The sequence below is a fragment of the Nomia melanderi genome, unplaced genomic scaffold (genome assembly GCF_051020985.1).
Source record: "Nomia melanderi isolate GNS246 unplaced genomic scaffold, iyNomMela1 scaffold0095, whole genome shotgun sequence".
In the NCBI taxonomy this organism is placed as follows: Eukaryota; Metazoa; Arthropoda; class Insecta; order Hymenoptera; family Halictidae; genus Nomia; species Nomia melanderi.
Genome location: NW_027475210.1, coordinates 120574 through 148039, shown reverse-complemented (window position 1 = coordinate 148039; position 27466 = coordinate 120574). Strand labels below are relative to the sequence as shown.

Here is a 27466-nt window from a genome sequence, read left to right as displayed (position 1 = left end):
AACCAGTTCCGAGTCCGGCGGAAGGGTCTTCCTTAACACTATATCGAACCCGATATTCCTACAAGCAACGTCCAGCGCTGTCCAGCGGGGACCACGTGGAGGTTGAGCCGTCAGCTTACGCTTGATCCCCAGCGGGTTGGCTTCAGCAAGTGCTTTCGCCGTCGAGCCCTACAGCCACGGTGCCGAAGCACCGCCCACGCGGGCTGTCAGGACTTTTTTTCACGCCGCCTAGCAGCGTTTGGGGAAAGGGGAAATGTACGAGTGGCCGTGATAACGCCGAGCGCCGGGTTCACGGGGGCTGGGGGGGGGGGGCGAATTTTTCCCCGACCGATCCGACCCTTCTTTTAGCTGAAGGATCCCACGGATTACTTCAGCCACGATCAGGAATGCGGTCTTGCATATCATCGTGCCTGGGACTGGGGGCCAATGTTGGTCGTCATGTTTAGGGGATACTTTCCGGAGTTTAGTGCGCTCTGTTCGAGGCAGAACACTGGAAAGTGTGCCTCGGAGTATCTCCCTCCTGCTTGCCGCACCGGCAGTCCGGTCTATTAGTCAAGCCCGCACTATGAAGCTTGTCCGCGAAGTCACCGTGTCCCGTAATGAACTAAGATATGTAGTAGTTCAATGAGTACCATCCCATGTTGTTCACCCGTTTCTGAACGTCCGGCAGGAGGCGGCGAGTATATCTCCCGTAGGGGGAGTTGTTCCGCCGCTCCTGCCACTCTCGCAGCAGGAGCACGGAAATTTGTTCCTCGACAAAATCACCTCCAAGGTTCTGCTGCGCTCCGGTACAAGTTGTGGGTAGCTGGTCCTTCCGCGTTATGTACAGCAGAGTTGCGCGCCTGACGTAGAGGTCAATGAGGAGAGTGCCTGCAAGCATAAGAAGTGCCTCAGAGGAAACAGTGCCGTAGGCCTTGATTACACGCAGGAGAGCGTGCCTTTGAGCTGTTAACAGCAGGGAGGTTTCCGAATTCATTAAGGACTACTAGATCTTCCTGGGCAATTGCCCATTCCAATTTTTCGCCTCGCTGGCCAGCTGCGGCGCAATGTCATAGGGTAGACTTCGCTTTGTCGTCGGCCGCGATAATGATTCTACGTCCGCGGAGGGAGCGGCTTATCTGGGTTATTCTCTCAAGGTATCTTTCGATATCATGAGAGTATTTGAAATATACGCTGACGAGGTACAGTTTGCCGACCGCTTGCAGAAACTTAATCGCGAGGAAAATTCTTCAGCGAGGATTACCTGGTGGCGCGGATGATTCAGACTATGAGACCTTGTCTGATATCGAAATGCCGCTGCCTGGGCTCAGGCCCACCCGGATCCAAAAGTTGACGCGTGAGGTCGTCAATCTCGAGCGTTGTGCGCTGAATATCTGTGTGCACTTGAATAAGAGTCTTCGTGATTGGAGAAGTGGCGTGCGATTGCACTACTCTTCTATTCTTGAAGCGTCTAAACGCTTTAAATCACCTGAGAAAAGGACGATAGTTGAGCTGACTCTGCAGCGGGAGTATCTGCTGCGCTATTTGAAGGAGTCAGAGCTAACACTATGCGTGGAGAATCCAACTGCCGCCACCACAACCTCTGACCTCAATAGGGGCATAGACCCTGTTGAGTCGCTTCGCTACAAAGGTCCTTCTACTCTAGACTCTATGCTCGTGATGCTATTCAGTGAAGACCCTGGGATGGTATTGAGAGCTAAACTTGATTTAGCCTCAACCGAAGAAACGCGATTCCAGTACTCAGCCGATCAGGTTGAGAAGACGCTCGTAAGATTATTACATCTTGTCGGAGCTACAGGCGAGGAGTTTGTACACTTCGCCTCTGGAACATTATCGCGCGTTGGAAGAGCCTCCACCGGCTCACGCTGCCTATGCGGGCTCGGGTTTTATCAGAGCTTCCTTTCATCCCTATGCATGCCTGTCGCTTTAGAGCGTGGCTGGATGATATTGGACTGTTGTCCAACGGGGCTAGACCATCATACGTGAGAGGTTCTTTCTCTTGGAAGAACGTGGCTCTTCTCGGAATAACAACATCCCTAGATACGAGGGCTAGATCCCTCGCTTTACCTGCTTCAAGCACCATTACTTCTGGCGTGCGTGAGGCTTCTACGTCACAACACGCCGAGCGGCCCTCGTACAATGGTCCTCGCTGAGATGCGACAATTCAAGAGTCGCCAGGTTGGGGTCGCGGATCGCGATTCCTGCAATGGCACGGTTGCCAAGCTTTGCTCCGGTGACCGCCGTAAATTTCGTGAGGCAGATAAATTTGCCCTTCACGTTGTGCGGCTCCTTCGCAGTGCATACTTTGGCTCATTTCGATCGAAGCGATCCGAGAGTCACGGAGATTCGATTGTACGATGCGAAGGGATCGGTTAAGGGTAGTCGAGGGGCGTTTATCGAAGACAGTCGTGAGACTTCCGGGTATGTCGTCCACCGACTAATGGAAGTACACGGTCGCTGAAAGAGAAGGTGTGGGTGGGGCCGGGAAACTTTTCTCGCTAGGACGTGACGATGGCACGGGTGGTGGGGGAGTATCGGCCACTGTGACTTCTTCCTTGCCGGGTCGGGCAAGGAAGTGCTCCTCGCACGCTTCCGGTTATCGGTTCCGACCGACATTCCATCACAGACAGATGTTAAAAAATGAAAATATGCGAAAAAATGAAAGTATATTTAACCCTTAGCAGTCCTGTGTCGAGTCAGACTCGACATTCTATTTTATTGCAACCTCTACCTGTTTTAACAATTTTTTCTATATTTATTTGTAGTACCACAATTGTACCATTTAAAGGTAACATTACAGTGACTCCCAAATATTCTTGAATAAATAAATAGAGCGTCATATTAAGCTGCAATTGAATGAACTAACGTCGATGTGAACCTCAAAGTGAGAAACCAAGAGCACTTCGGACCGCAAAGGGTTAAAAAAACTGGAAATATGTGAAAAATAGAAATATGCGAAAAAAATGAAAATATGTGAAAAAATGAAAATATGCGAAAAAATGAACATATGTTAAAAACTGAAAATATGTGAAAAATGAAAATATGCGAAAAAAATTAAACGTGTGAAAAATAATTGAATCATTAAAAATAAATAAATTAATAATTAAAGGAAAAAATAAATAAATTGCCAATAAATAAATTAAATTAACTAAACAAATAATCAATTAATCAATCTATCAATCAATAAATTAATAAATTAATAAATTAATAAATAAATGAATAAGTAAAATACAAGAAAGAAAAAGGCTGAGGTACTCGGAGTTCGAACCCAAACTGGAAGCAAACGCGTAGCATCGCGTCCCCTGTAAATAATAAAAATTCCTATAAAAGTTTGCCACTTGCCTTTGCTGTCTTCTTCGCGTACGACACTGCCGCTGGCTCCGGCTGACGCTCCTTCCCGTCAACCGGTATGTCCGGTCCAAGATGGCTGCGCGGGTGTGACAGCCTAAATTCCCAAAAATCGTCGACGAATCATCGATCTATAAGTAAACACCTACATCCGCCCTGATAAGATATGTATTGGTATATATGTCCAACCGAAACCGCGCCTCGCCAGTCTTAAATTCTACCTCGGACCGTGCGCGAGAACTACGCATCAAGTAATATTAACACTATTCCTACCGACACTCCACGTATACCTATTCCTACCGCGACCAGTCAAATGACTGCTCTTTAGCAAAACTTATATTTTTTAATATAGAATGACAATAATAGCCAATTTGACAGTATACAAATATAGTTTCTTCTATTTAGAAGTGTATAATTTACATTTTATTCGTTTTCACCGCATTTTTTACAAATAGGTTTGCCGATTGTACATTTCCCACACACGTACTTTTTACATTTTAGACAGATTTTATTAGACTTATTGTTTGTGCAATATTTTATTTGGCATGGTTTCCGTTCGCGTGAACCTGCACTTGTATTTGTGACGGGTGTTGCTTGATTTTCTTTGCCTAACTCTAGTTCTTTTTGATATTCAATGACAAGTTCTTCTGCAAGTTGAAATAAAAATTCCTGCCTCGAAATTTCTTCTCCCGTGGATTCTTCATATAAAATCCATGCATTTATCCCGGCTAAATCCAAGATATTGAAAAATACCTGTAAAGGCCATATCTCCGACATTTAGATTTTACCGATTTTACCGAGGCCGATAGGCGAGCGAGAACTGTAAACACTTGGAAGTACCGTAAAGCAGTCCCTGAAAGGCACTGTTTGGCTAAAATCATGCCACAACTGCATTACCTTTCGTTTGTAACGACTTTATAGTATCGGAATTGAGTCTTTGAGAGAATACTATTACAAAAAGTCAAATGACCGGTCGTGGTAGGTAAGACAGACTACAAATTTTTCTCAGAAAATAAATAATAAAAAAAGATGTGAATATTGAAAAATGATTTATACATATATTTTAGGAAAAGTCGTGAAGTATAAAGGCGAATCAATTACGTTGTCTATAGGAAATTCTAATCGAAATTTTAAAAACAGTCATTTGACTGCTCGCGGTGGGAACAGTGTTAAGTCACTAATATAAAATTTTCTGTTACATTATAATCTTGTGGAATAAATAACAGTCGCTTAAACTACGGTTCAACGATTGACATTTTTTTTTATATTTGTCTTGAATATTTTACGTGACATTTTTGGCGATCCTGCCAGGATACTGTTGATCGCTCTTCGGAAAACTGACCAAAATTATCTTACTACGTGTGAAGATTGGAAAATCAGGGCTACGGCTACACCTGAAGACAAAGGACAGTATCATGAACCTAGAGATTACCGGAACTCAGAGCCAATTCTACGGAAAAGCTTACTACGGAGAGTTTACAAGGTAAATACTGGATTCTTTCGTAACATATAGAACGAAAAGAGTAAGCTTCCCTAGTCAAGACTCAAGTTCGACCGAGGGTTCTATTATATCGATACCTATGGTGCAACATAGTAAGAAAGAGATTACCGATTCAGCAAATACTATTGGAGCATCTATGGACAACAATCTGCAAGCTATTTTAAATGCTATGCAAAAGCAGAATGAGAGACACGAAAACAGCATGACAGAAATCCATCGCATGCCACATATGGCTAACGAGGGAAACCACAAAAGGGCAAACGAGATCGAAATACTAGGAAAGAGCCTAGTAAAATTACACGTAGCTGGGAGCCTATCCGCTTTAGATTTCAGTGCTCTCATGACCTAAGATGACAGCGTTCATACGGCACAGACCACTAGAACGACACTACCGCCTAAACCGAAAAAACAACCAGGCCCATTAAAACGAGAGACCTCAGAAGGTGAAGATTCGGAAGAAGAATTACAAAGACCAGAAGACTATACTAATCTACGCCATTCAGCCAAGTACGCTATACAGTTTGTACCAATACTAAAGGGACGTGATGATGGGGGAGTAGAAGGTTTTATCAAGAAAATGCGTAAAATTCGGGCAAAGTGTAGAGAACCAGGGGAACTATTGGATTTAACCACTTGCACTAAAAAGACGTGCCACGCACGTCGAGATGCTTTTATTTTAAAACCGCAAGCGATGTGTACACCACGTCGATAGTCATTTATCGCAGAAATGAAAATAACGTGGTCCACGCGTCGCATAACAACCAGATTGTTTATTTCTCGAGTTACAGCTCCAAAGTGCACGGTGTCTCATAGTAATAGATTTATAGTTTTTTCATCGTATCAACCCATATTGTAAAATGGAGAATAATAGTAAACTCAGTGATATTGTTTCGACAAGTGCAAAGAGAAAGCGATTAGTTATTACATTTGATACTGATACAGATAGCGACTACAAGGAAATTGTTTGTCCTGTTGGGAAGCGGCGTAGAATTATAGTATCTGATAGTGAAGAAGAAAGTAGCAGTGAAGATCGTGAACTTAATTTTACATCTGAAGAATGGATATGGGAAAACAAGGAAAACAATAGCAAAATTTGGTAGTACTCACGGATTCCTGGAATGAACATAGAAATGGCAGAAGGAACCATAGCTTTGCAAATGCTAAACCAAATTTTACCAAAAGACTTTTGGAATATCATTGTTACAGTAAGCAATCGTTACGTGAGTCAAACAATAGGAGATACAGCCCGAAAAATAAAACAATCTGAGGAAAATTGGAGGGATACGAATATTGATGAAATTCATGCTTATTTTGCGTTATGCATCTTGATAGCATAAGTGAAAAAGTCGAATGTCCAATCCTATTGGTCAGGAGGAAGTATTATTGAAACTCCCATTTTTCGAAAAACAATGCCATTACGGAGATTTATGCAACTCTCCCATTTTTTACATTTTTCCAATAATGAAGTTGTGGATAAAGATGATCGTTTGTGCAAATTACGAGATATAATCAGGTCAAGATACAGTGAAAAATTCAATCACCAGTGATTCCGAAAATGTTACCATGTTTATGTGCACACCAATATCCAATTTCGGACACACCTTGTTTTTGGATAATTGGTATTCTTCGCCAAATCTGTTTCAAAAATTACAATCCATAAAAACTAATGCCATAGGAACAGTTAGATGTAACAAAAAAAATTTGCCGAAAGATCTCGCAACAATAAAGCTGAAACGATTAGAAGCTATATCAAGATCGTGCAAGTGTATTTTAGCTGCAAAGTGGAAGGACAAAAAAGATATATATTTCTTGTCCACAAAACATAAAAAAATTCAAATGATGAAAGTGGAAAAGAAGAGATGGAAAACTAATAACATCGTTACAAAGCCCATCATCGTTTTGGAGTATAATGATGGCATGGGTGGGGTAGATCTCCAAGATAGCTACTTATCTTCTTTTTCACCTATGAGAAAATACGTGAAAAGTTATAAAAAAATATTTTTTTACTTAATGGATATTGCACTTTTCAATGCTTATGTTTTATTTTCAAAGAAATTGAATGTATCAAAAAGTAAAAAATACGCATTTTCCAAATATCGATTAGATGTGGCGCAACAAATTTTAGAAAGTCTATGTATGCCTGAATACACAAAACGTGAAAGATTGTCTACTGGTGACATACCACTGCGTTTACAATCAAAACATTGGGGCCATTTTCCAAGGAATATTCCACTCGCAGAAGCTAAAAAAAATCCCCAAAAAAGGTGTAAAGTGTGTGCCAAACATAAAAAACGCAGCGAGACTACTTGGGAGTGCAAAAAATGCCTTGTGGCATTACATATTCCAAAATGTTTTGAAATTTATCATACAGAAGTAGATTATTAATTAATAAAATGCTATTGTTGTCGTGAGTATTCATTCATATCCGTGTAAAGTTCTTTATGCACAAAATTGAATTAATTTAAATGAAAAAAATCGAAAAATATTTCATTCCCACAGGGAACCGAACACCCTGGTCTACAGAGTTCAATTCCAGAACGTTACCCTCACGCCATTATTCAACTTGGTGATTAGTCTGATTAATACTCTACTTATTGACGTGATAAATATTTAATAACGAATATCTAAAAAACTATTGAGTATCTGGCCTTATAATGGTATATATTCATAAACAGGAAAACCAAATCTACCAATATGCAAAGTTTCAACGAAATCAGTGACCCAAAGGCCTTGCACACTCCTTGTTAGGTGCTATCTTGTCACAAGAAAGACATCCTTGCTGTTATATCTTGAGAACACTCAATCCTCCAGAGAAAAATTACTCCACGACAGAGAAAGAGTTATTAGCTATAGTATGGGCAATCAAGAGACTTAGGCAATATTTATTGGGTAGAAAGTTTATTATTCGTACTGACCACCAAGCTTTAAAATGGTTGCATAATTGTAAAGACGCATCTTCACGGTTGATGCGATGGAGACCTAAGTTAGAAGAATACAAATACAAAATAGAATATATCAAAGGAAAAGATAATACCGCGGCTCATGCATTATCTAGGATTCACGCGATAATTAAAAATGAAGAATTTAAAGACAAAGTAGTGATTAGTCACGAAATTAAATTTGCAGAATGGAAAGAAAAACATAAAGTACTAAGCATTAAACCAAACGATAAGAATTTTTGTCCAATTAACATCAGAAATTTTAGGTCCTTATGACGAAAATAAATGGTTAGCTAAACTTATAGAATTAACGCAGGAAAATAATAAAATAGGTTTAACGAATTCCTTTTGTGCAGCAGAGAAATTCTTGCTCAAAAGAATACTAACTTACATCAACGATCAAGTTAGAGAAATAACTTTTGCCGATGAACCAATTTATGAATTAACCAACGAAGAAATAGATAGGGTATTAGAAGAAAATCACGACTTAGCAGCTTACCCAGGTATTCAGAAAACATATAACAAGATTAAAGAGCAATTTAAGATTCCCAAACTAATGGAGAAGGTAGAACAGAAGGTTAAAGAATGCGATACATGTCAGACAGAAAAATTAACTAGAGTCAGGAGCAAAGAAGAACCAGTAATCTCAGATACCCCAGAACAACCTAATGACAAAATTGCTATGGACATTTTGGGGCCACTTCCAAAGACTAAACGAGGTAACCAATACATCCTTTCAATCCATGATGAATTAACCAAATACCTTATACTATACCTTCCCTTTGAAAACTCAGCAAACAGAATCAATTTGAAACGCATTACTAAATAAACTATATTTACATCTTTTCCGCTCCAAAGAAAGTTTTAACCGACCAAAGACAGAATTTTATTAGTGATTTGATGCAACAATATGAAAAAGCATTTAGTATTAAACACATAAAAACTACTAGCTTCCACCCACAGAGCAACGGTTTGTTAGAAAGAACCTATGCAGTCACTAAAGACATGCTGAGAACATCTCAGAAAGAGAGGAACGAAGAATGGGATGAAATATTGAATTTCTGTTGTTTAGCATATAGCACAATTATATATGAAGCCACCGGTTTCACTCCATTCGAATTGACTTTCAGTCAGAAAGCCAATCTTGCTTCCTCCGTAACAGCTAACAGTCAACGGACGTATACAAAGTACAAGCTAGAAAAAGAGAATGGGATTCTGAACTGCAACATGCTAGGAAAACATTACAGAAAAGCAAACAAAGGTACAAACGTGATCAAGAGAGAAAAATTATTAAAACTCTAACTAAATTATTAAAAGTAACAAAAACAAGTTAAAATTGTATTTTCCAGGACAACCAGCTTTTTCGCCATCACCTGGCACGTCTCGTATGGACTAGAGGTGATACCGTTACAAACAAACTGAATATTCCATGAGAAAATTGAGAAAGCCTATCTATATAATAACAATGTTTTGGGTTAGATGTAAACGATATATTTACTAAGCATGAGAATTCAGAGAAATTAGTAGGAGTATAGGAGGAACACTGCAAAGGATCTTGTACATTATCAGATGAAGTAGAAGCAATCAAAAACAAAATGAAGAAATTAGAGAACTTACCGTTGCAGTTAAAAATCATTACACACAGCAGCCTTAGAAGAGGATTGTTAAATGCAATAGGTTCAATATCAAAATCACTGTTCGGTACATTATATGATGACGATTTAACATTAATTAATAAGAACATTGATAAATTATTCAATGAAGAAAATCAGATGAAGCTTATAATTTCCAATCAAACAGCTCTCATTAGGAAAATTGTGGATTCTAATAGCGTAAAACAGATAGATAACATGAGCATAGAATTGCGGACAATAGAGCAGAAAGCTAAACTAGATCAATTTTTGACAAAATATCTCATTAAAACCGAAGCAGCTATATACGATCTATACTTTTCTTATGACGAACTCTTAAATACAATCACTTTAGCAAAGCAGGGAATTATTAACCCTCAAATCAGTGAACAAGAAATCTTGAATCTTGAATCAAAATCTTCAATACTGCAATTATCCCCAAGAGAGAAAACTTCTAATTCGTTTTAGACATTGCAGAGTTAAATGCGTTCACAGTACATAACAAATTATTCTTCAAAATTTCTATTCCATTGATTCCAAACTTGAAGTGGGATGTAGACCGCTTATGTCCAATCCCAAGCAAAAGGAACAACGTATTCATGATTCCTTTGATCGAGCACCAAGTTTACTTTCTTGCTGGATTAAATTACATTAATGTAGACAACGAATATTTGATACAACACTGTAAAAGGAAAGCAGGTATCACTATGTGTAGACAAACCCAACCTATTCAAGCAATTACATGCGTATAGGAGAAACACAATACAATGCTTCATTTGAAATCAAAACAAAAAAAATTCCAGTTTGAAATACCTCTGATTTTGGAGCAATATTAGACACTTTAGAAGGAACACCAAAGGTAATGAGTAATATAAATGGATACTAAAGTACTTTAGATCAGTTACAGGATAAAATAAATTCTCTGAATTTCTCGCATAGATAAACTAATATTAAGAACTGGTCTATTTCTATATTACAAGTTATAGGATATGTATCTTTGGCGGTAGTAACCATATGGGGATTATATAAATTAGGAATATTGAATTGTGTAAAGAATTGTATACCTTCAAAACTATGTGTGCGTTTACTTTGTTGTAAAATTAAGAACAACACTGTAGAAAACAAGATTGAAACCAGTCCGCAACCAATGGCATCAACCTCTATGAACATCTACGCAGAATTACCACAATATTCATCTACTTCCAGCGATACTAATGAAACCATATCGTGTTGGATGCCAGCCTGCTGTGACACATAGTCATACAAACATGTTCGCTTCTGTGACAGTCATCCTCGCAACAGTTGTCCTTTCCCTAAATATTTTCCATTTTTCCTGTTTCTATCTTATCTTCAGCTGCCTAAAACTCTCACCTCCTATTGACTCATCCATCTACCTTGATCCTCGAGTCATCCTTGCCCTATCTTATCCCCACTACTCCTATTTTTTCTTTTAAAAAGGACTAAATCGACCCTGCGAGTAGACTTCATTCAGCACCGTCAAACCGTAAACATCAAAATTAGATCTTGGTCGTATACACAGTGTAAAAGGCGACCTCACCACACGTCGAAAACCTTTATAATAAAACCTCCCTTGAAATAATGAAATGTTGCACTCATTTCCATGACTGGGAATACAACAATTGTTCGAACCAAGGCATGTTAAACTCCCCGAATCTATTCTCAAGAGGAAATAATCAAAACTTGGAGGACCACGTTCAATCTACAAACGGGAGAGTGTGACAGCCTAAATTCCCAAGAATCGTCGATGAATCATCGTTCTATGAGTAAACACCTACATCCGCCCTGATAAGATATGTATTAGTATACATGCCCAACCGAAACCGCGCCACGCCAGTCTTGAATTCTACCTCGGAACGTGCGCGAGAACTGCGCGTCAAGTAATATTAAATCACGAATGTAAAATTTTCTGTTACATTATAATCTTGTGGAATAAATACCTTTTTTTTATATTTGCTTGAATATTTTACGTGACACGGGCTTGGCGCCAAAACTTCCCGCTGCAAAGATGGCCGCGGTGAACTGGCGCCGAGAGTTGCCGCCAACCAAGATGGCCGCGTTCTAGCTTCTATGCTGTGACGTCACACGCCTCGCACCTCGAAGTTTCTTCACTGAAAATAACTACAATCCCGCACTTTTGTCACGAAAATCCGTCAGCACTCTGTTACAGCACTTGAAACGAAGCACTGACAGCGATATTCCCATGCTCGGACGCAAGACGCGAATGATATTCAACGAAAACCACACGACACGCGCGATCTACACGTGGCGTTCACGCTTCCGCACTTATTTCACTATCACTCCTCGGTTAATCCAGTAAATTGTTCTGTTCTTGCACCACAACACTCGCGAGCACTCCCGTAACGCGATTATACACGCAGATTATTTAATTTCGCGACCTTTACCGCTTTTCTTCAGGTCACGTTAGCACGGAGCGACGTACACGAGCACGTTCTTCCTCAATGGCCGCTTCCTTGCTACTGAGCTGTTACGACCCGTGTCGTGACGTCACACGCGCCCACCTCGAGTCTTTTTCACCGAAAGTAACAATAATCCCACACTTTTGTCACGAAAATCCGTCAGCACTCTGTTACAGCACTTGAAACGAAGCACTGACAACGATATTTCCACGCTCGGACACGAAACGCGAATGATATTTAACAAAAACCACGCAATGTGCACGATCTATATGTGGCGTTCACGCTTCTGCACTTATTTCACTATAACTCCTAGATTAATCTAGCAATTTGCACAATTCTTTGCAGGTGACAGTTGATGTATCAAATATAAACGTTTTAATTCACTGCTGAAGAACACGTGGTAAAAATAATATGCACTGCACCTATATAGTTCATTCCACAATTTCATGGAAATGCTACACAGTACCTTCATCGAAGATACCATTGATGAAAGCAATAACAAAAGTAAATGAGTAAACACCATCACATTTTATTAAACTAACGACAGTCACTCTAATGGCACATTATATTTTGAAATTGACTGGCAACGACGAAACGAGTTCTTACTTTCTCTCTAACCTTAGTCTATAGATGATACATAGAAAGGCAAAACTATTGCACAGCTTTTACGCGCGTATTTTCAAAGATAAAAAATATTTTGAAATCTAACAAAAACTTTCTTAAAAAATATAAATGCATACTTATTTTAAAATAAATTGTACTATAATTCGTGTATTAAATAATTGTTAAATTAAATGCTAATTGTTAAATTAATGCTTTAGTTACTTTAAACTATACGCATAGAATGTAATTTATATTTATTAAGATTTCACTCGTATGAATCTATCTGTAACAACAGTAATAATGTTATTTAGATGATATGGATGTCAAAATAAATTATTGCTATTAAATATAATTTGTTGCAGTTATTCCGTATACCAAAGAAGATACATTATAAATGTACTTATTTTAATTTCTTATTCATTAGAATATTACAATAAGAAAAGGACAACATGTTTATGATAAACACGGATAAGTAGAAACTTCTTCAAAGTGGCTGGTACAACTCAAGAAATAAATTGCAATCTAAATTTAATAATAGGTTTATTTTGATAATAGATTTACCTCTTTTGACTGTGAATTGAACATAATTTAAAAAACTTTTAGAAAATACACATTTTTAAATTATTCAGTAGACTCAGAAAAAATATTAAGGGCTTGAAAACTATTATTATTTTAATGAATTAAAATTGTCTTACAATTTCTATGGAATATAAAAAAAGATACAAGTGATCGTATGATTAGATATCTCATACCACATGATAAAGTACTGACAATAACATTTTGTATAGTAATTCATTTGTTACCGTCTATTCGTTACACCTTGAAAGAATAAAATGAGGAGGCAAAATCATCTGAAATATGTTTTAATAGATTTAGAGCAGCGTGCATATGGCGTTAGCAAACATAATTATCAAAATATATATAAATGTGAGAACATGCAAGAGATTAATGGATAATAAAAAAAATCTACTTAAAACTCCAAATTAATTAAAATTCTTAAGATTCTCTTAAAGTAAAGTATATTAAACAAGTATTTATATTTATTTTAGCCAAAGTTTTATAGAAACTCAAGGCTACTTAAATATTAAACAACTAACAAGGGTAGGAATAACTTTGGTATTTTGACTAAACTATCATAAGGTATAAACAATTTTACAAAGTACTAGGTGCGCATAAGCTTTTTCTATATCATAAACATGTAAAAAGCCCTAGTTTTTACAAGTTTTATTGCAGAAATCTTTTCCTAATAATAGGAAGTGGAAAGAATGTAATAAAGAAATAGCAATAATACATTATTGTGTATTTGAACTGAATAAATATTTCACCACCTAGGTTGCGATGCCTCGATGATAAGAATATATATGATTTAACTCCAATCATTGAATTCAGTAACTACAGTATATTTCTTGAAAAAAGTGAAAGAATTTCCTAAAATTATTTTAAATACCTTCTCTTACTCTTTAAAAAGAAATTAAAATATCAGGATTAAGACCAATATTGTTACTTATGATGTCTTTTCTTATAAATAGATATTATTTGTATGCGAATGACATTGAAATATGTTGTCGAGATCATCATTCCGAACAACTATTTTCAACACATGTTATTACCTCTAAGCCTTAGTTTGCGAGATATTTGCAAAAATATTGTTGAGACGTAGGACTGCGTTGTCTTCACACGAAGTTAACCCAAACCTAATTTAAGCTACTACAACCATATTCTACATATTATTATAACTTACATATAGGTATAACGTGGAATAATGAAACTATTTTTATAAATATTTTAGAAATTAAGCCTGAACGATGATAATATGTGCATACATGATAACATGATAACGTGGTAACATCTTTCTACGTTTCTACAACGTATGACAATTGTATGAAAATTGATAATTTTATTCAGACATTACAATATTACCAAATATCTTAAGTAAATGTTATTAGAATTGACAATAGCTATTGACATAACAAGAAATGAATGAACTCTTCTTAATCATCCCTACTATTTTTGATATTAATGAAGCAAGTAACAATTTAGTGTTATTGATAATTTTGTATGACTTTGAAGTATTATGGACTTTTATAGGTACTTTTCAATCCTGGTGTGCAACTTAAAGTTTTGATTCGGTCGTTTAGCTGAATTTAAAAATAAAATGATTTAATAATATGTACACAATAATGTGTTAGTTTAATATTAATTTTATATTATGGTAGAATAAATATGTATTTCTTTAGTGTATACTAAAAGTGTATATTACAATCTTGGCTAAAAGTAGACACATCATACAATATGAATTATTTAATCATTAAACAATACGATAATCACTATACATATATGAGATATTTATTATGTGATTTGTCAAAACACATTTTTTGAAATTTCATATTGTCGGAATGTAGAGTGTTATTTAATATTCGCGACAAAGATGTTTACAAGTTGTTTATTTGCGTAGATGAGTGTTCGGAGGCAGAACGGGTAATGTGTTGTAATGTAATGTAATGTAATGTAAAAGGTGCTTCCTCGCGCCTTTCCGCTTTATTTATCCTAGTCTTCGGAAAGGCGTTACCCCTTAGAAACTTTGAGGGTGGAGCTAGTTCCCTTCTCCAACGTCGCCTCGATTTTTTGGTAGGGGAAAAATTGTGCATTTCTAATTTGTAATGTTTTTTCCGAGCCGCGCTGACCGTGCGGCCGAAGAAGCCTTAACGGGACATGGCTGGCAGCGTTTATGGTAGGGTAGCCTATTCAGCTACGCACGTGTAAAAAGTGTAAAATATTTTCGTCGACTTACAAACTTTAGGGTAGGCTTAATTGCCTATACCTAAACGTCTGTAAGCGGTCAATGCTATTTCCTACCAACGCTGCGAGCCACGTACCGCTACACATATTTTAAAAAATTTGTTTGCTGTTTGTGACAACACTTCAGAGTTCTAAAATCCAAAATATTATTCATTTTTAATTGTTGTATAATCAAGGACATTGTCTTGAAGATAAAATTTTGGTAAAACTAAAATTTAGTTTACTTTGAAATTTAAGGTAAAACTAATTTCGTCAGGTATTAATTGTAAGAAGCAAATAATAGTATTGCGAATCAAAATGTTAATATCATGTTAAAATCAAATGAAATTTTGGCATGTCGATAAGTATATCTTGATTATTTAATTGTTTCATGAGCATTATTTAATCTATGTACAAGTGTTGCAGTATTTATAACAATTTGAACTTTCAGAATAGTTCTAAAAGAATGTTTAAAAGTGTATGCTATCGTATTTATTTTCTATGGAAGTTTAAACTATTACTAATAAAAATATTACAATTTTTAGTTTAATTCTGATTTTAATTATTAGAGGTGACCATAAGTAATGCCGTTTCTGGAAACTAAAGTTCACAAATTTTTTGAATCATACATAAAACGCTCAGTTAATAAGTTCATTCAGTACACCTTCCTAATTGGAAAATGTTTTACTATCTAAAAAATGCTGTAAAGATCTAAATAAATGAAAATCGGATGTGGCTAAATTAGGAGAGTACAGCGAATATACCAAAGATTCCCAGTCAAATTCTCTGATTTTTTGCTGCGTGATTTTTACGGTGTGCGGTCTTGCATTGTCGTACGGCAATATGACACTCTTTCTGTTAACAGAAGCAAGATTTTTTTTTTACAATTGTACTGCTTAAGCGTGTTAGTTGTTCTCAATAAAGGCTAGCAGTAACAGTATTTCTGGGTGTTAAAGGTTTAAAATGAATAATTTCTTACAAATTCGACCATAAATGCAACATTTCATTCGCATGAATATTCAGTTTTTAAGTTGCCATTGGTGTATGGTTTGGATATAATCATTATGATTTCCGCTTTGGATTATTATATGTAACTTATTTTTCGTTCCCTATAATTAAACGATCAAGCAAGATCTCTGCTTTGTGTCTAAGGAGTAACAAATTGCATATAGTAACTCATTTTGCTTGATTGTCTGCACAAGGACATGCGGAAGGGATTTAGAATGCAGCGAGAAAGAAGAAGTCACTGCGGATATCTGAGGTCAGATTTCTTGTCAGAATGGCTGAGTCTGTAGGGTTCTTCCCAGATGAGTGAAGGTTGGAATGAGTCAGAGTGGATGTTGTACATCACTGAACGGATGAGGACGTATGCCTGCAAAACAGTTTGGGAAAACGTGGAGTGTGAATGAAGAGCGTTGGGGACAGAGTGGATGTTTTCGGGTGACCTGGGTTTATTGCCTAGGAATTTTGCGTGGCTATGGGTAACGAGTGAGTGAGTGACTGAGTGTAAAAAAGGATGGAAGAAAAGGGAAAGACAACGAGGATGGGGACCGGGAAAACTTGAGGGAGTTGGCGAGTAACCCTGAGCGAGTGAGCGAGCGGCGTGTTTTCATTTTAGCGAGTCAGCGAGTTATATTGAAGTAAAGTGTTCTTCAGATTCTTGTTATTGTTACCTAGTGAGTGTATTTTTTCTTTTTTTATTCCCTACCACGGCAACATGTAGGATTTTTAATAAATAAATCCTACAATATGCATGTAATTACTATAAAAATATGTAATATATGTTGGATGAATGGTTCGTTGTGCGGGCGTGCGTAAGGGCGACCAGGTCATAGTGCGACGGACTGGCACCGGGATGTTTGGTAAATAGCGTGACTGCGTTTGGAAAATCTTGAGTAGCTGAAGGAATACGAGGAAGAGTGTCTGGAATCGAGCGACTGGACCATGAGAAAAGCGTGTACGTGACTGCGTGAATTTTGACCATGGACGAAAGATGCGAGTGAGAAGGATGCAAGGGTGAGAAAGACAGAGCGAATGGGGGTGTGTGTTAAAAGCGAGTGGGAATGCGTGCGCGAGGAACATTTTGTGCGAGGTAGTGGAGAGAGACGTTAGAGCGAGACTTTGTGAGCGAAACTTTGCGTAATCAGCCAGCGAGCGTTTAGTGATGTCTAAAGATCTTGCGACTTGTAAGGGAATATCCCATTACATTGAGGACTCTCACAGGATAATTCCTATAACATTGGGGGCTCGTCCAGGATAGTTCCTATAATATTGGGGGCTTGTACGGGATAGACCCTACATATATGTACATTCTTAAGTAGTTAATATAAATTAATACTACTTACCTTTTACTCTTTTACTTCCACTATGGTAGTCTTGCCCTAATGTTTTGATCAGGAGCAGTAGAATGACGATGTCGTCGAGGTGATTCTGAGAGTGTGGCTCAAGGGAGAAAGTCTCACTGGTTTTGTAGCACCGGTTTTTTATTTAGTTGAACTGAATACAATATTGGAGTACAGATGCCGAAGTGTCGCTCGTTTAAGGAAAATTGCCTCCTTTCTTCCGTTCTTCCTCCGTACTTAAAGGATTTTGTAAAGGAGTGGGTGAAAGGGAGTCTGGGAGAACTGAGGGCTGCAGCGATATGGTGGGGATGCAGTTTTGTAATCTTGGAATTTCATCGCAGCAGTCCCTGAATTTTGGAAAAGGTGAATTTTGTCACCGGAATGCATAAATTTGGTATTTAAAAGAAAAACTGGACAGCTAAAAGGAAACAGGGATTTGCAGGATACATAATTTAGGTGCACAGACAGGAGGTTGCTTTAGGTTCAGAGAAAAGGCAGAAGATTAGAATGCAACCTCGGAAAGGACCTCCACTTAATGATCCCCGAATGAGATAAAAAGGGTGTGTGATGATGCCTATCACAACAACGACAAGCAAAAGTTTCAATTTTGGCATCCGACTGGTTTATTTAAAAGCTTGGGGTATTTTATACATAGGTTGGGCAGAGCAGTAGGGATTTCGTATCTTACCAGCAGAATATGATACTGACGTTGTCCTGCTGAAACATAATGCCCCTCTGTTAGTTAACTCAAACTGTTTGTTGAGCTTTGCAGTTCGTTACGACGATGCTCTGGCTCAGTTTCAGATTAGTGGTGCTGAGCCTGAATGAAATATGATAAATAATGAGATTTTCGTTGTTGTTGTAACTGGATCGATGTCGATATGTTAAGTTGTGGAATTCTTGATGAGAAATTCCGTCGATATGTGTTGTTGTGGAACTCTTGTTTAGAAATTCGCTGATATGTGTTAAGATCTACCCTTAAATAGGTGGCTGGAAGGGTAGCGTCGGGGGATGAGACACGCGGATTGGTTGTTTCCTGGAGTTCTACGTTTTGGACAGGGAGGAGGCCGTTTTTCCTGGTTGGTGACAGTTGGAAAGTTGACCGCCTCCAAGTCCATCGGTCACCTGCAGGTAACGAGAGTACCTTCGCGTGACGTCATGGACATTCCGCGTGCTTCGACCGTAGCAGGTAAAAACCTGTATGAAGCGCCTTAACCCTTATAAACATGCAAAGAGTAAATATCTGAAATGTAAAAATGCTAATCCTCGAACAGCTGAGGATGGTTGTTGAAGGTAATGGTCGATGGCTTCATAAAGTTATTTGAGCTACGATCCCTTGCAAGATTTAGAGGAACGTTGACGTAACGGTGTTTCAGTTTGGGACACCGAGCGTCAACACTGTTTGTGGTTGATTGTTTGCTTTGGTTCATTTAATTATGAACAGTATAAAAAACAATTCTCCTTCAATCCCACTAAATGCATACCAAATCCTTCTTCGGGTGTAAATTGGCTTTCGCACTGGTTGTAGGGGCATCACTGCGCTTGGTCCATGATCTTTTACGCTTAACGTTGTTATAGACAATCCATTTTTTATTGTCTGTAACTATGCGTTTAAAAAATGGATCGATTTCGTTGCGCTTCAATAGAGAATCGCAAACAAAAATTCGATCTATTATAATTTCTTCCGTTATCTCAGGCGGCACTTATATGTCGTTCTTACTAACCATTTCACGTTTGCATTGTTGACTGGTTGATTCTAAGAATTTATTTGACCTCTCAAGTTATTCTACGCAGGTCGTTTTCAATTAGCGCCAATATTTCATCGTTATCAGCCTTAATCGTCCAGAACGTGGTGCATCACTAACATTAAAATTGTTTTCACGAAACTGTCTGAACCACTTACAGCACATGATACACGGAAATAAAAAATCATAACCATTTATCTTTTACCATTTTTACTGTTTAACAAACTTTAAATAACCCAACCAAACCACACAATTTTCTTACAAATACCATCTGCAGTTCCTTTTGTCAAACGCCATCACAACTTTACATGCGTGAAATTGATCTTATTTCGATTTCACAACTATTATACAATATATATTTGAATATTCCAATACATATATCTGCATTGGATCTCTTAAATTTCCGACAGTAATATGAATTAAATATTTTTTATAAATCTTTAATACGCGTTTAGATATGTGGTACTTCTCTTAGCATCAGTACGATAGCTCATGTTATTACAACAGTCCGAAACAGGTAATCCGCGAATATGATTTGCAATTTCTCCACTTTTCGAAATTATGTGACTATTTAACAAATGCTGTTAACTTTATAAAGGCAGAATCTAAGAAGATTGTGTGAAATTAGACTTTGCAAGTGTTAGGAGTGGATTGCATTTGTTCACATTTTTCCCCTGGCAAGAAGGCCACAACCGAATGTCCACTTATTTTTGTCCCTCTACAAGTAGATAAATTTCACACTCAATATTGTTCTTTCAGATAAAAAAGTGTAAATATGAATTTCAATTTTTCCATAAATAACTTCTGTATTGTGAGAGTAATAAATAAAATTTACACATATAACATAAATTTCAATGTGCTTAAAATTCATTAACAAATAATATCATCTTCAGTCCACATAATTTTGTTCCGGATTGTACATACAAATAGTGAAAAATATAGCAGGAGATGGACATGTTCTTAGGTCTTTTGGCGGAATGCAGAAAATTGCCTTCACACCATATAATAAAACTAAAAAAGGACTGCTCCATCAGGCTAAGTATCCTAAGAGATACAGTAGCAAATATCTGTGAAGTGGACCAAACCGTACTTAGAAACACATATCTAGTACCTATTGAATCCAAACTAAATTATGAGGCAGTCATACATGATTTTGCATGCCGTTCGACTCACAAATTTTTAGACCGTATTCACTATGTAGCAATTCGAACAATCAAAGGCGTATTTAAAACCACTTCTGTTCTAAGTACTCTTAAGTATTATTAAGCCAATTAAATACCACTCGCAATAAGAAAAAAAATCCTCTGCAGTACTCAAGCTATAAAACACTCCACACCTTCTACCAAACGTGCCTACCTAAACACTTTCTCAAAACGTTTTTAAAGAACATATAAACAACACAATATTCACCGAAAACCCTTCTACACCATAACGTATAACACAGAACAGAAATAAAATATTAACTTCTGTAACACATACTACCATTATGGTTCTCTCAATTTATCCAAAATCTGACACAAAATATGAAACACAGACCTCATTAACTGACCTCACATATAATTTGGTGATTTCAGGAATTTAATGAGCACGGGATATGCAATAATTACACCAGAATTTACAATAAAAATTAAACTCTCAGAAGTTACTTTCATATTCACAGCGGAACTTAAAGCCATCAAACATGCACTCAGTATAGTTCTAAAGCAGGAATACCAAAAGGTGGCAATAATGTCGGTTAAGAACCGGGGCAAAAGGAGTTCAGACCTTGAAACAAAAAGACGCGCCTGATCAGATATTAAGGAGCAGACACTATAACTGTATAGCTATGTACATATAGGTATAAAATTCTTACTTATTTAAATTATTATTACTTATTCTGATAAATATCTCAAACTGTTTATCTTCCTTGTCAACATCGTCTGGAAACGAAAACTTACATGCTGTAAAACGATGTATACGGGAATTATTATTACATTGTTACCTATAAAAAATATGAATGAATAAACGGCTTGCTGTATTGAGCTTGTCGCAATAAAATTTATTAACATATTACATTCTAATACATATACTACGCCTATTACTAGGTAAATTTACCTTACCCTCAGTAAGGGATGGACGTTTTTGGGGAAATCTTTGAAATACTACATTAGCATCGATTCTAACGCGAGGTACAATTTTTTGTACCTGAGGAATATGAAAGAATTTATTCCTCCTTGCTGTCCTAGAGCCGGAAAAAGCAGTTCCTAAAAAGCATTCCTTTACTCTATTATCCACGTATTGTTTATGGTGTCTCGCAGTCCGTCTTAAGGTCCGATCGGAACCACAGACATCCAACCATCTTTGTGACACTTGAGCAGCACAGAGCAGCGACTTGGCATCCAACTTCTTCAGAATCAACCTTGAAACCTCTGGTGGAAGTTCAGAAATGAAGTCCACATTCATTGGTTGCAACAGTCCGATCACACGGAGGAAAGATCTAAAGTACTCCATATTGTCTGTTTCAAAAGAAGAACTCGAATGAGACGTTATGGAAAAACTGGGAGTATATATACATCTGTGCATGCTTGAACCACCAATCACCGTTTCGGATCAATGGTTCGGCCAATCACGTCGAGGCGAAACGATTAGATACCACGTCTTTAACCCTTTGAGTGCTGTGGATGCACATGTGTCCGGTAAAAGTTATACTGTGTACAATGCGCTACTGGATTTTAATACATTTACCACGCGTATTAGTATTTAAATTCACCTTATGCTCACTGTAACCTAGAAGGTCCCTCGTAGGGACGACTTACGTGGATATGGAAGATATCGTGTAAAACCCCTGCCTTAGTGACTCAACCAGTAGATCGCGAAGGTTTGGTACCTCGGGAACCGGCTCCCGGAACCTAGTGCTGTCTTTGGGGAAGGGTAGAGGGGAACTTTGGAAAGCGAGCCTGGCGCTATGGACAGTCTACCTCCACGGAACTCGTCACCCAGAAGTGGCAATTCTGGTAAAGCTTCGGCCTCGGTTGATTGCACCTCATTTCAATCACTCACGTATGGGGCCGTCTGGTGAAGACCTCTGGATATATACTGGATGCAAAACTCAGACATCCTTTTCCTTTCACTCTATCTACTTTCTTGCGAAACTACTACCAAGGGAACGGGCTTGGAAAAATTAGAGGGGGAAGAAGATCCTGTTAAATTTGACTCTAGTCTGGTGTGGCGGTCATGAAATACATTTGCGGCGGCGTACAATCAAATCCGCGTGAATTTGTATATAAGATCCCTTAAATACCACTTCAATACACTCATTCTATCTCTCCCAAACTTTTCCAGTTTCATCCATTCTTAGTCCACTCTTAATCTATCTGCGGCTGCTTTACTGGTATTGTAAGGAAACATGAGATGCGTAGAATAGAACTGGGAGATGGTTACATCACCGGTGAAGTGCCACTACTTTCATCGTTACGTTACTGATTCAGTTGGGCGGAGCGCGTGCACAGAGGTCTTATAACCCGGTTGTCAAGGTATTCTAGAGCCAATAGTGTAAGAGTGGTGTGAAACCAGGCGGCTGGTCGCCGACAATACTCCTGCGTGATCTTATTCGAGAACATTACAAGACGGAGAGTTTGACTGGGACGATAAATCTGTCAAAGAATAACGTAGGTGTACTATGGCAAGCTTAGCGAAGACAGAAACCTCGCATAAAGCAAAAGGGCAACAGCTGGCTTGATCTCGATGTTCAGCACGCATAGTGACTGCGAAAGTATGGCCTATCGATTCTTTTGGCTTGAAGAGTTTTCAGCAAGCGGTGTTAGAAAAGTTACCACAGGGATATCTGGTTTGTGGCGGCTAAGCGTTTATAGCGACATCGATTTTTGATCCTTCGATGTCATCTTCAAACTGCTCTGTTCCACGCTAATCCCTTCTGTCCTGCTCCTCCCAACTCGCGAAACTACGCTCTCTTAAAAAGTCCTTATAATCGTTGTAAGAGAGCGTAGAAAGGCCGTTATGCACATCTTTTGATCGACCCTACGAAAAACCCGAGTTTATGACCTGTTCGGTTATTAAGATGAACGAAATGAAATTCTAAAGCCATTGTATAAAATTCCAAATTACTAAAATAAACCTTACTATCGCGAAGGATAAATGCCGGTTGTAGAAAATAAAACTCTAAAATATTGACGAAGGATAAACACTAAAATAAACTGTCTGTCCCGTTCATGACATAAACCAAACTTCGAGAATCTCTAATTACGATGTTCCGTATAAGACTGAACATTCGTCTTAAATACTAATCCCATCAACACGGGGCATGATTCTGCGAGCTGCCTGCGAACCATCTGAGTTCAAGTGGCCTGGTCGTAACGGTCCGAGTATACTTGTGGTATCCGGCCTTACGCGTCGCATCCCACAATATTATATCAATTGGTGATTCCATATCTTATGTTGTGTTCACCCGTGACGGTATTGAACATTCTCGAAGGAGACGAACCTTGTCGATCAGCATATGGACGATAACTTTTTATTTGAATAGTCGGTTGCACGTTTTTCAAGATGAGTGTAAAAATTATACAACAAATTCTATACCTTTTTAAACGTATGGCAACGTTGATACGAACCGTAAACGAATATTGCAATTGGCACAAGCGTTACATCAAATGTTTGAATGAATGTCGCGGATGTACCATTGTTATGAGAAGGAACTTGCATGCGGATACGAAAGCTCATTTAATATCGCTCATGTGTCGTATGAAAATTTTAAATGTACATTTGAACAAATGCGTCTCGCATACCGGTGGCAGTTCATACGATACAAATCAAGGTGTAAGAGCATCATCATTCGTTGGGGAAGATATTGAATCGGCATTTAAAAAACGCATCATGCTCTTATAAATATTTTGCAAAACGACTTGTGAACAGGCATATCAGTGACGGTGTCGATGGGTCAGGTAGCGATTCGTTGATATTCGATCTTTCATTGGTAAACATTACTTCTGTATTTTGAACCAGTTGTTTCAGCGGTTCCACGATTGGTCGTAAATTCAACTGCAAGCCTGCCTCGGTACCAATTTCTCCTAGTTTTAATATCCAATACTTCTTATGTATGGCAGCCAAATAGACAGATGAACAGAAAAGTAGACAGATGAACAGTAAAAAAAACTAAATATGCGTTTCCCACCGCTCTCGGCAAGCAACTGTACAGGTTACAACAAGACGAACTCGTTAAATCCACGCCTGAAACGACGTAACTTATGGGGCTGTCTTTATCAACTACGAGGAATCCATGTTTTTGTTGCCAACATTTGGAGCACAACACATTAAATGTTTCAAACGTCATATCGGTGTTTACATGATCGTCGTACATATCGGAGATTTATAGCATCCTGTTTGAAAAAAATCAACAGATTAACGTTATCGCGAATCATATGTTTCGGTATTCTCGCGTAGGACTGCAAAAGGTAGAAGCAATCTGTGAAAAGCAATCCCAAAATGTGAATGCCTGCCCATCGCAAAGTATTCTTCATAACATCCTTTTTGTGACAGGCTACATCGTCGAATATGAATATCGAATTGGGTCGAGTCTCTACGGTCGAGATCACGTCCGTGTTATCCGAGAAGGCGAAATATCCCACATCCTCTCCCAGCGATGCGAACAATTTGCTCAAGTATTGATATTCAGGTTGATACAATGACTTTGAGTTCACGCAAACGTTTTCAAATCGTAAGCCGTTCGCACTCTCCAATATGCTGACCATGACATTCGTCTTCGGACATGCAGATGGTCCTTTTATCATACAACGTACGCTGTTTGGTAACAACGAACCGTGTTTCCTGATCATCTAATAATTATTGAAGCTTCTGGACGTTGGAATGGAAATGTTTAATAACTGTTCCACGAATCGCATTTTCTTTTTATCTTCTCACCGTAAATTGTGGAGAAAACAACCGTGTTTCCGATATCAGTCTGGATCGAGATTTCCAGTTTTGTTGTTTTGCGACCAGAGAATTAATACTTTGGACGAGGTTTGTTGAGAGTACGATACCGAGTATTGAAAACACACTGATATCGAAGAAGGTCATAAAGCAGATAAGATTTTAGCTGATCGGGCGCTCCAAAGCATAACGTCTAAGGACACTTCAATTGGCGAGAAATTATCAGCAGGTGCTGTATGGGCAATCATGAAAGCCGAAACGAAATTAAGTATGGGACCGAGAAAGAAGCAACAACAACATGAAAAGAAGAGAAATAGTACAAGGATCCTACCGATCGCTAAACGCGGCGGTTTTCCACCGTTCCTCTTGCCTGTTTTGTCAACCATAGGAACGTTGTCGGGCGGTGTCTCATGTGTGATTGAAACGATAAACGATGCGAAGTCGGCAAGGAAGGAATTGAAAGAATTGCAACGACGCAACCGTTTTATGGAGAGTCACAAGTCGTATCTATCTCCGTATAAAAGTGGAAAATGTTTGAAAAAGAAGAAAAAAACAAACTTCGATAACGAAAAAAATTAATCAATGACGAACATCGAATTAGAAGCTATGTGTAAGAAGTTACCGCATTTTCGCCGTGTTTTCATGCGACTTGAATTGCCGAAGAAACCATGGACGAATGAACTTGCTATAGTTAATCTGGATAGTAATTGTGGTTGGGGAACACATTGGGTACCGTATGTAAAAATGGATCGCGTGTAAAATATTTCGCAAGTTTCGGAAACCTTCGTCTGCCGGTCGAACTGATTCGTTATTTCAGACCGAATACCGAATTCTCATATAATTCTTACATAAAACTACCGTATTGCGTGTATCTTGCGAAGAAAATAAGGAAAACAGAGAATAATATCAAGCACGTTCAGATTAACGAGCAGGGGAGCTGTATTGTCGACCATGTAGTCCTATTTATAGATTTGAGCAATGGCGAATGAGCTATTACGCGATACCGAACATCAGTTAGAATGTGTAAGACAACAAGTTCTATTTCGGCGGCAAGGACGAGGAGAAAACCATTCCAAACGGTACGTAAGAACTGGAAGCGATCGAGACAAATTTGAAAAGTGAAATTTCAAAGCGATATCCACGCAACGATACGATTAACTTTCTCCATAACGATGAATATCCCATAATTTTAAGAGCAAATAACAGCAATATGAAAAGCGAACTTAGATGCGTTTTCAGAATAAACTTTACAAAACCCGATAATGTTGGTTCCATTTTGGGATTTTTTGCGAATCGCGTGTTATCACCGAACACATGGTGCGTGTCGGATATACCTGTGAATATTATTAACATGAACATTATTTGGGTAGAATGCAATGACGCCAACAACGTCTATGATGACATTAAACGAGTTCATGCGATTCACGAATTCTCACCCAAGGTTCCGCCAGGATATAAAATCTTGGAAACGCCGGCGAGAGTCATTTACAGTCTGGATATCCAATCGATTTTCGGGGGGAAGAAATGACGATACGACTACATGTTCGACGAAGAATTTTATAATCCGATGTGTTGTAAAACCTTATTTGCAGTATCTGTTGATACATTATAATACGAATACCACTACTATTACTACTACTACTACTACTACTACTACTACTACTGCATCGAGCAACGACAATCCTCATTACATTTGAAATTAGAGTCATAAGTTCGTCGCATCCATTCCTAAGAAGAGGTCTATAAAGCTAATCTCAGAAATCCAAAAATATTTACAATCCTTGGGATTTATCGTTAAATATTTTTCTTCCTCTCAAATACTTTCTCTCACATTCATTCCATTCACCGCAGTATACTGTTTCAACTCACTCATATATCCTTCCCACTCAACACCCTTGCTGGTCCACCTCTTCCCAACCGTCATATCGTTCACATTCTCATTCATACACTTCACACGAGCATTTATCACATTGTGATATTTCCAGTAGCTGCTGGTGTGAAAGCGACACCTAGTAGAGTCGAAGTGCGCCCATTAAGAGGTATACAAATGTGGAATGTAAGACACATCGAATGGAGTGTATCCTTCTTCCTATACGTACAACTGTATTTTGCACTGGGTGGACTTCTTTAATATGCGAAGCTGCTTTGTACACCGTTTCTGGTGTCAGTTTCAGAGAGAAAGTCACCCAGTAGCGTCCACGTACGGCCATTGAGAAGTA

The 27466-nt window shown here is 38.2% G+C and overlaps 3 protein-coding genes across 3 annotated transcripts; 2 read left to right on the top strand and 1 right to left on the bottom strand.

The window, feature by feature from the left end:
- Positions 1-5172: 5172 nt before the first annotated feature.
- Positions 5173-8789, top strand: LOC143175499 (uncharacterized). The gene is made up of 4 exons (XM_076374087.1): positions 5173-5356; positions 6954-8076; positions 8145-8507; positions 8752-8789. Exons 2-4 carry the CDS (start codon positions 8061-8063, stop codon positions 8787-8789), a joined length of 417 nt encoding a protein of 138 aa, XP_076230202.1. The 5' UTR covers positions 5173-5356; positions 6954-8060.
- On the top strand, positions 8773-9495 carry LOC143175495 (uncharacterized). The gene is made up of 2 exons (XM_076374083.1): positions 8773-9049; positions 9138-9495. The coding sequence occupies exons 1-2, from the start codon at positions 8794-8796 to the stop codon at positions 9182-9184; spliced, it is 303 nt and encodes a 100-aa protein (XP_076230198.1). The 5' UTR covers positions 8773-8793; the 3' UTR covers positions 9185-9495.
- Positions 9496-20185: 10690 nt separating this feature from the next.
- LOC143175498 (uncharacterized) lies at positions 20186-27181 on the bottom strand. The gene is made up of 4 exons (XM_076374086.1): positions 27117-27181; positions 21420-21820; positions 21263-21265; positions 20186-20392 (listed from the first exon to the last, which is right to left on the bottom strand). Exons 1-4 carry the CDS (start codon positions 27169-27171, stop codon positions 20186-20188), a joined length of 666 nt encoding a protein of 221 aa, XP_076230201.1. The 5' UTR covers positions 27172-27181.
- Between the last annotated feature and the right edge of the window lie 285 nt (positions 27182-27466).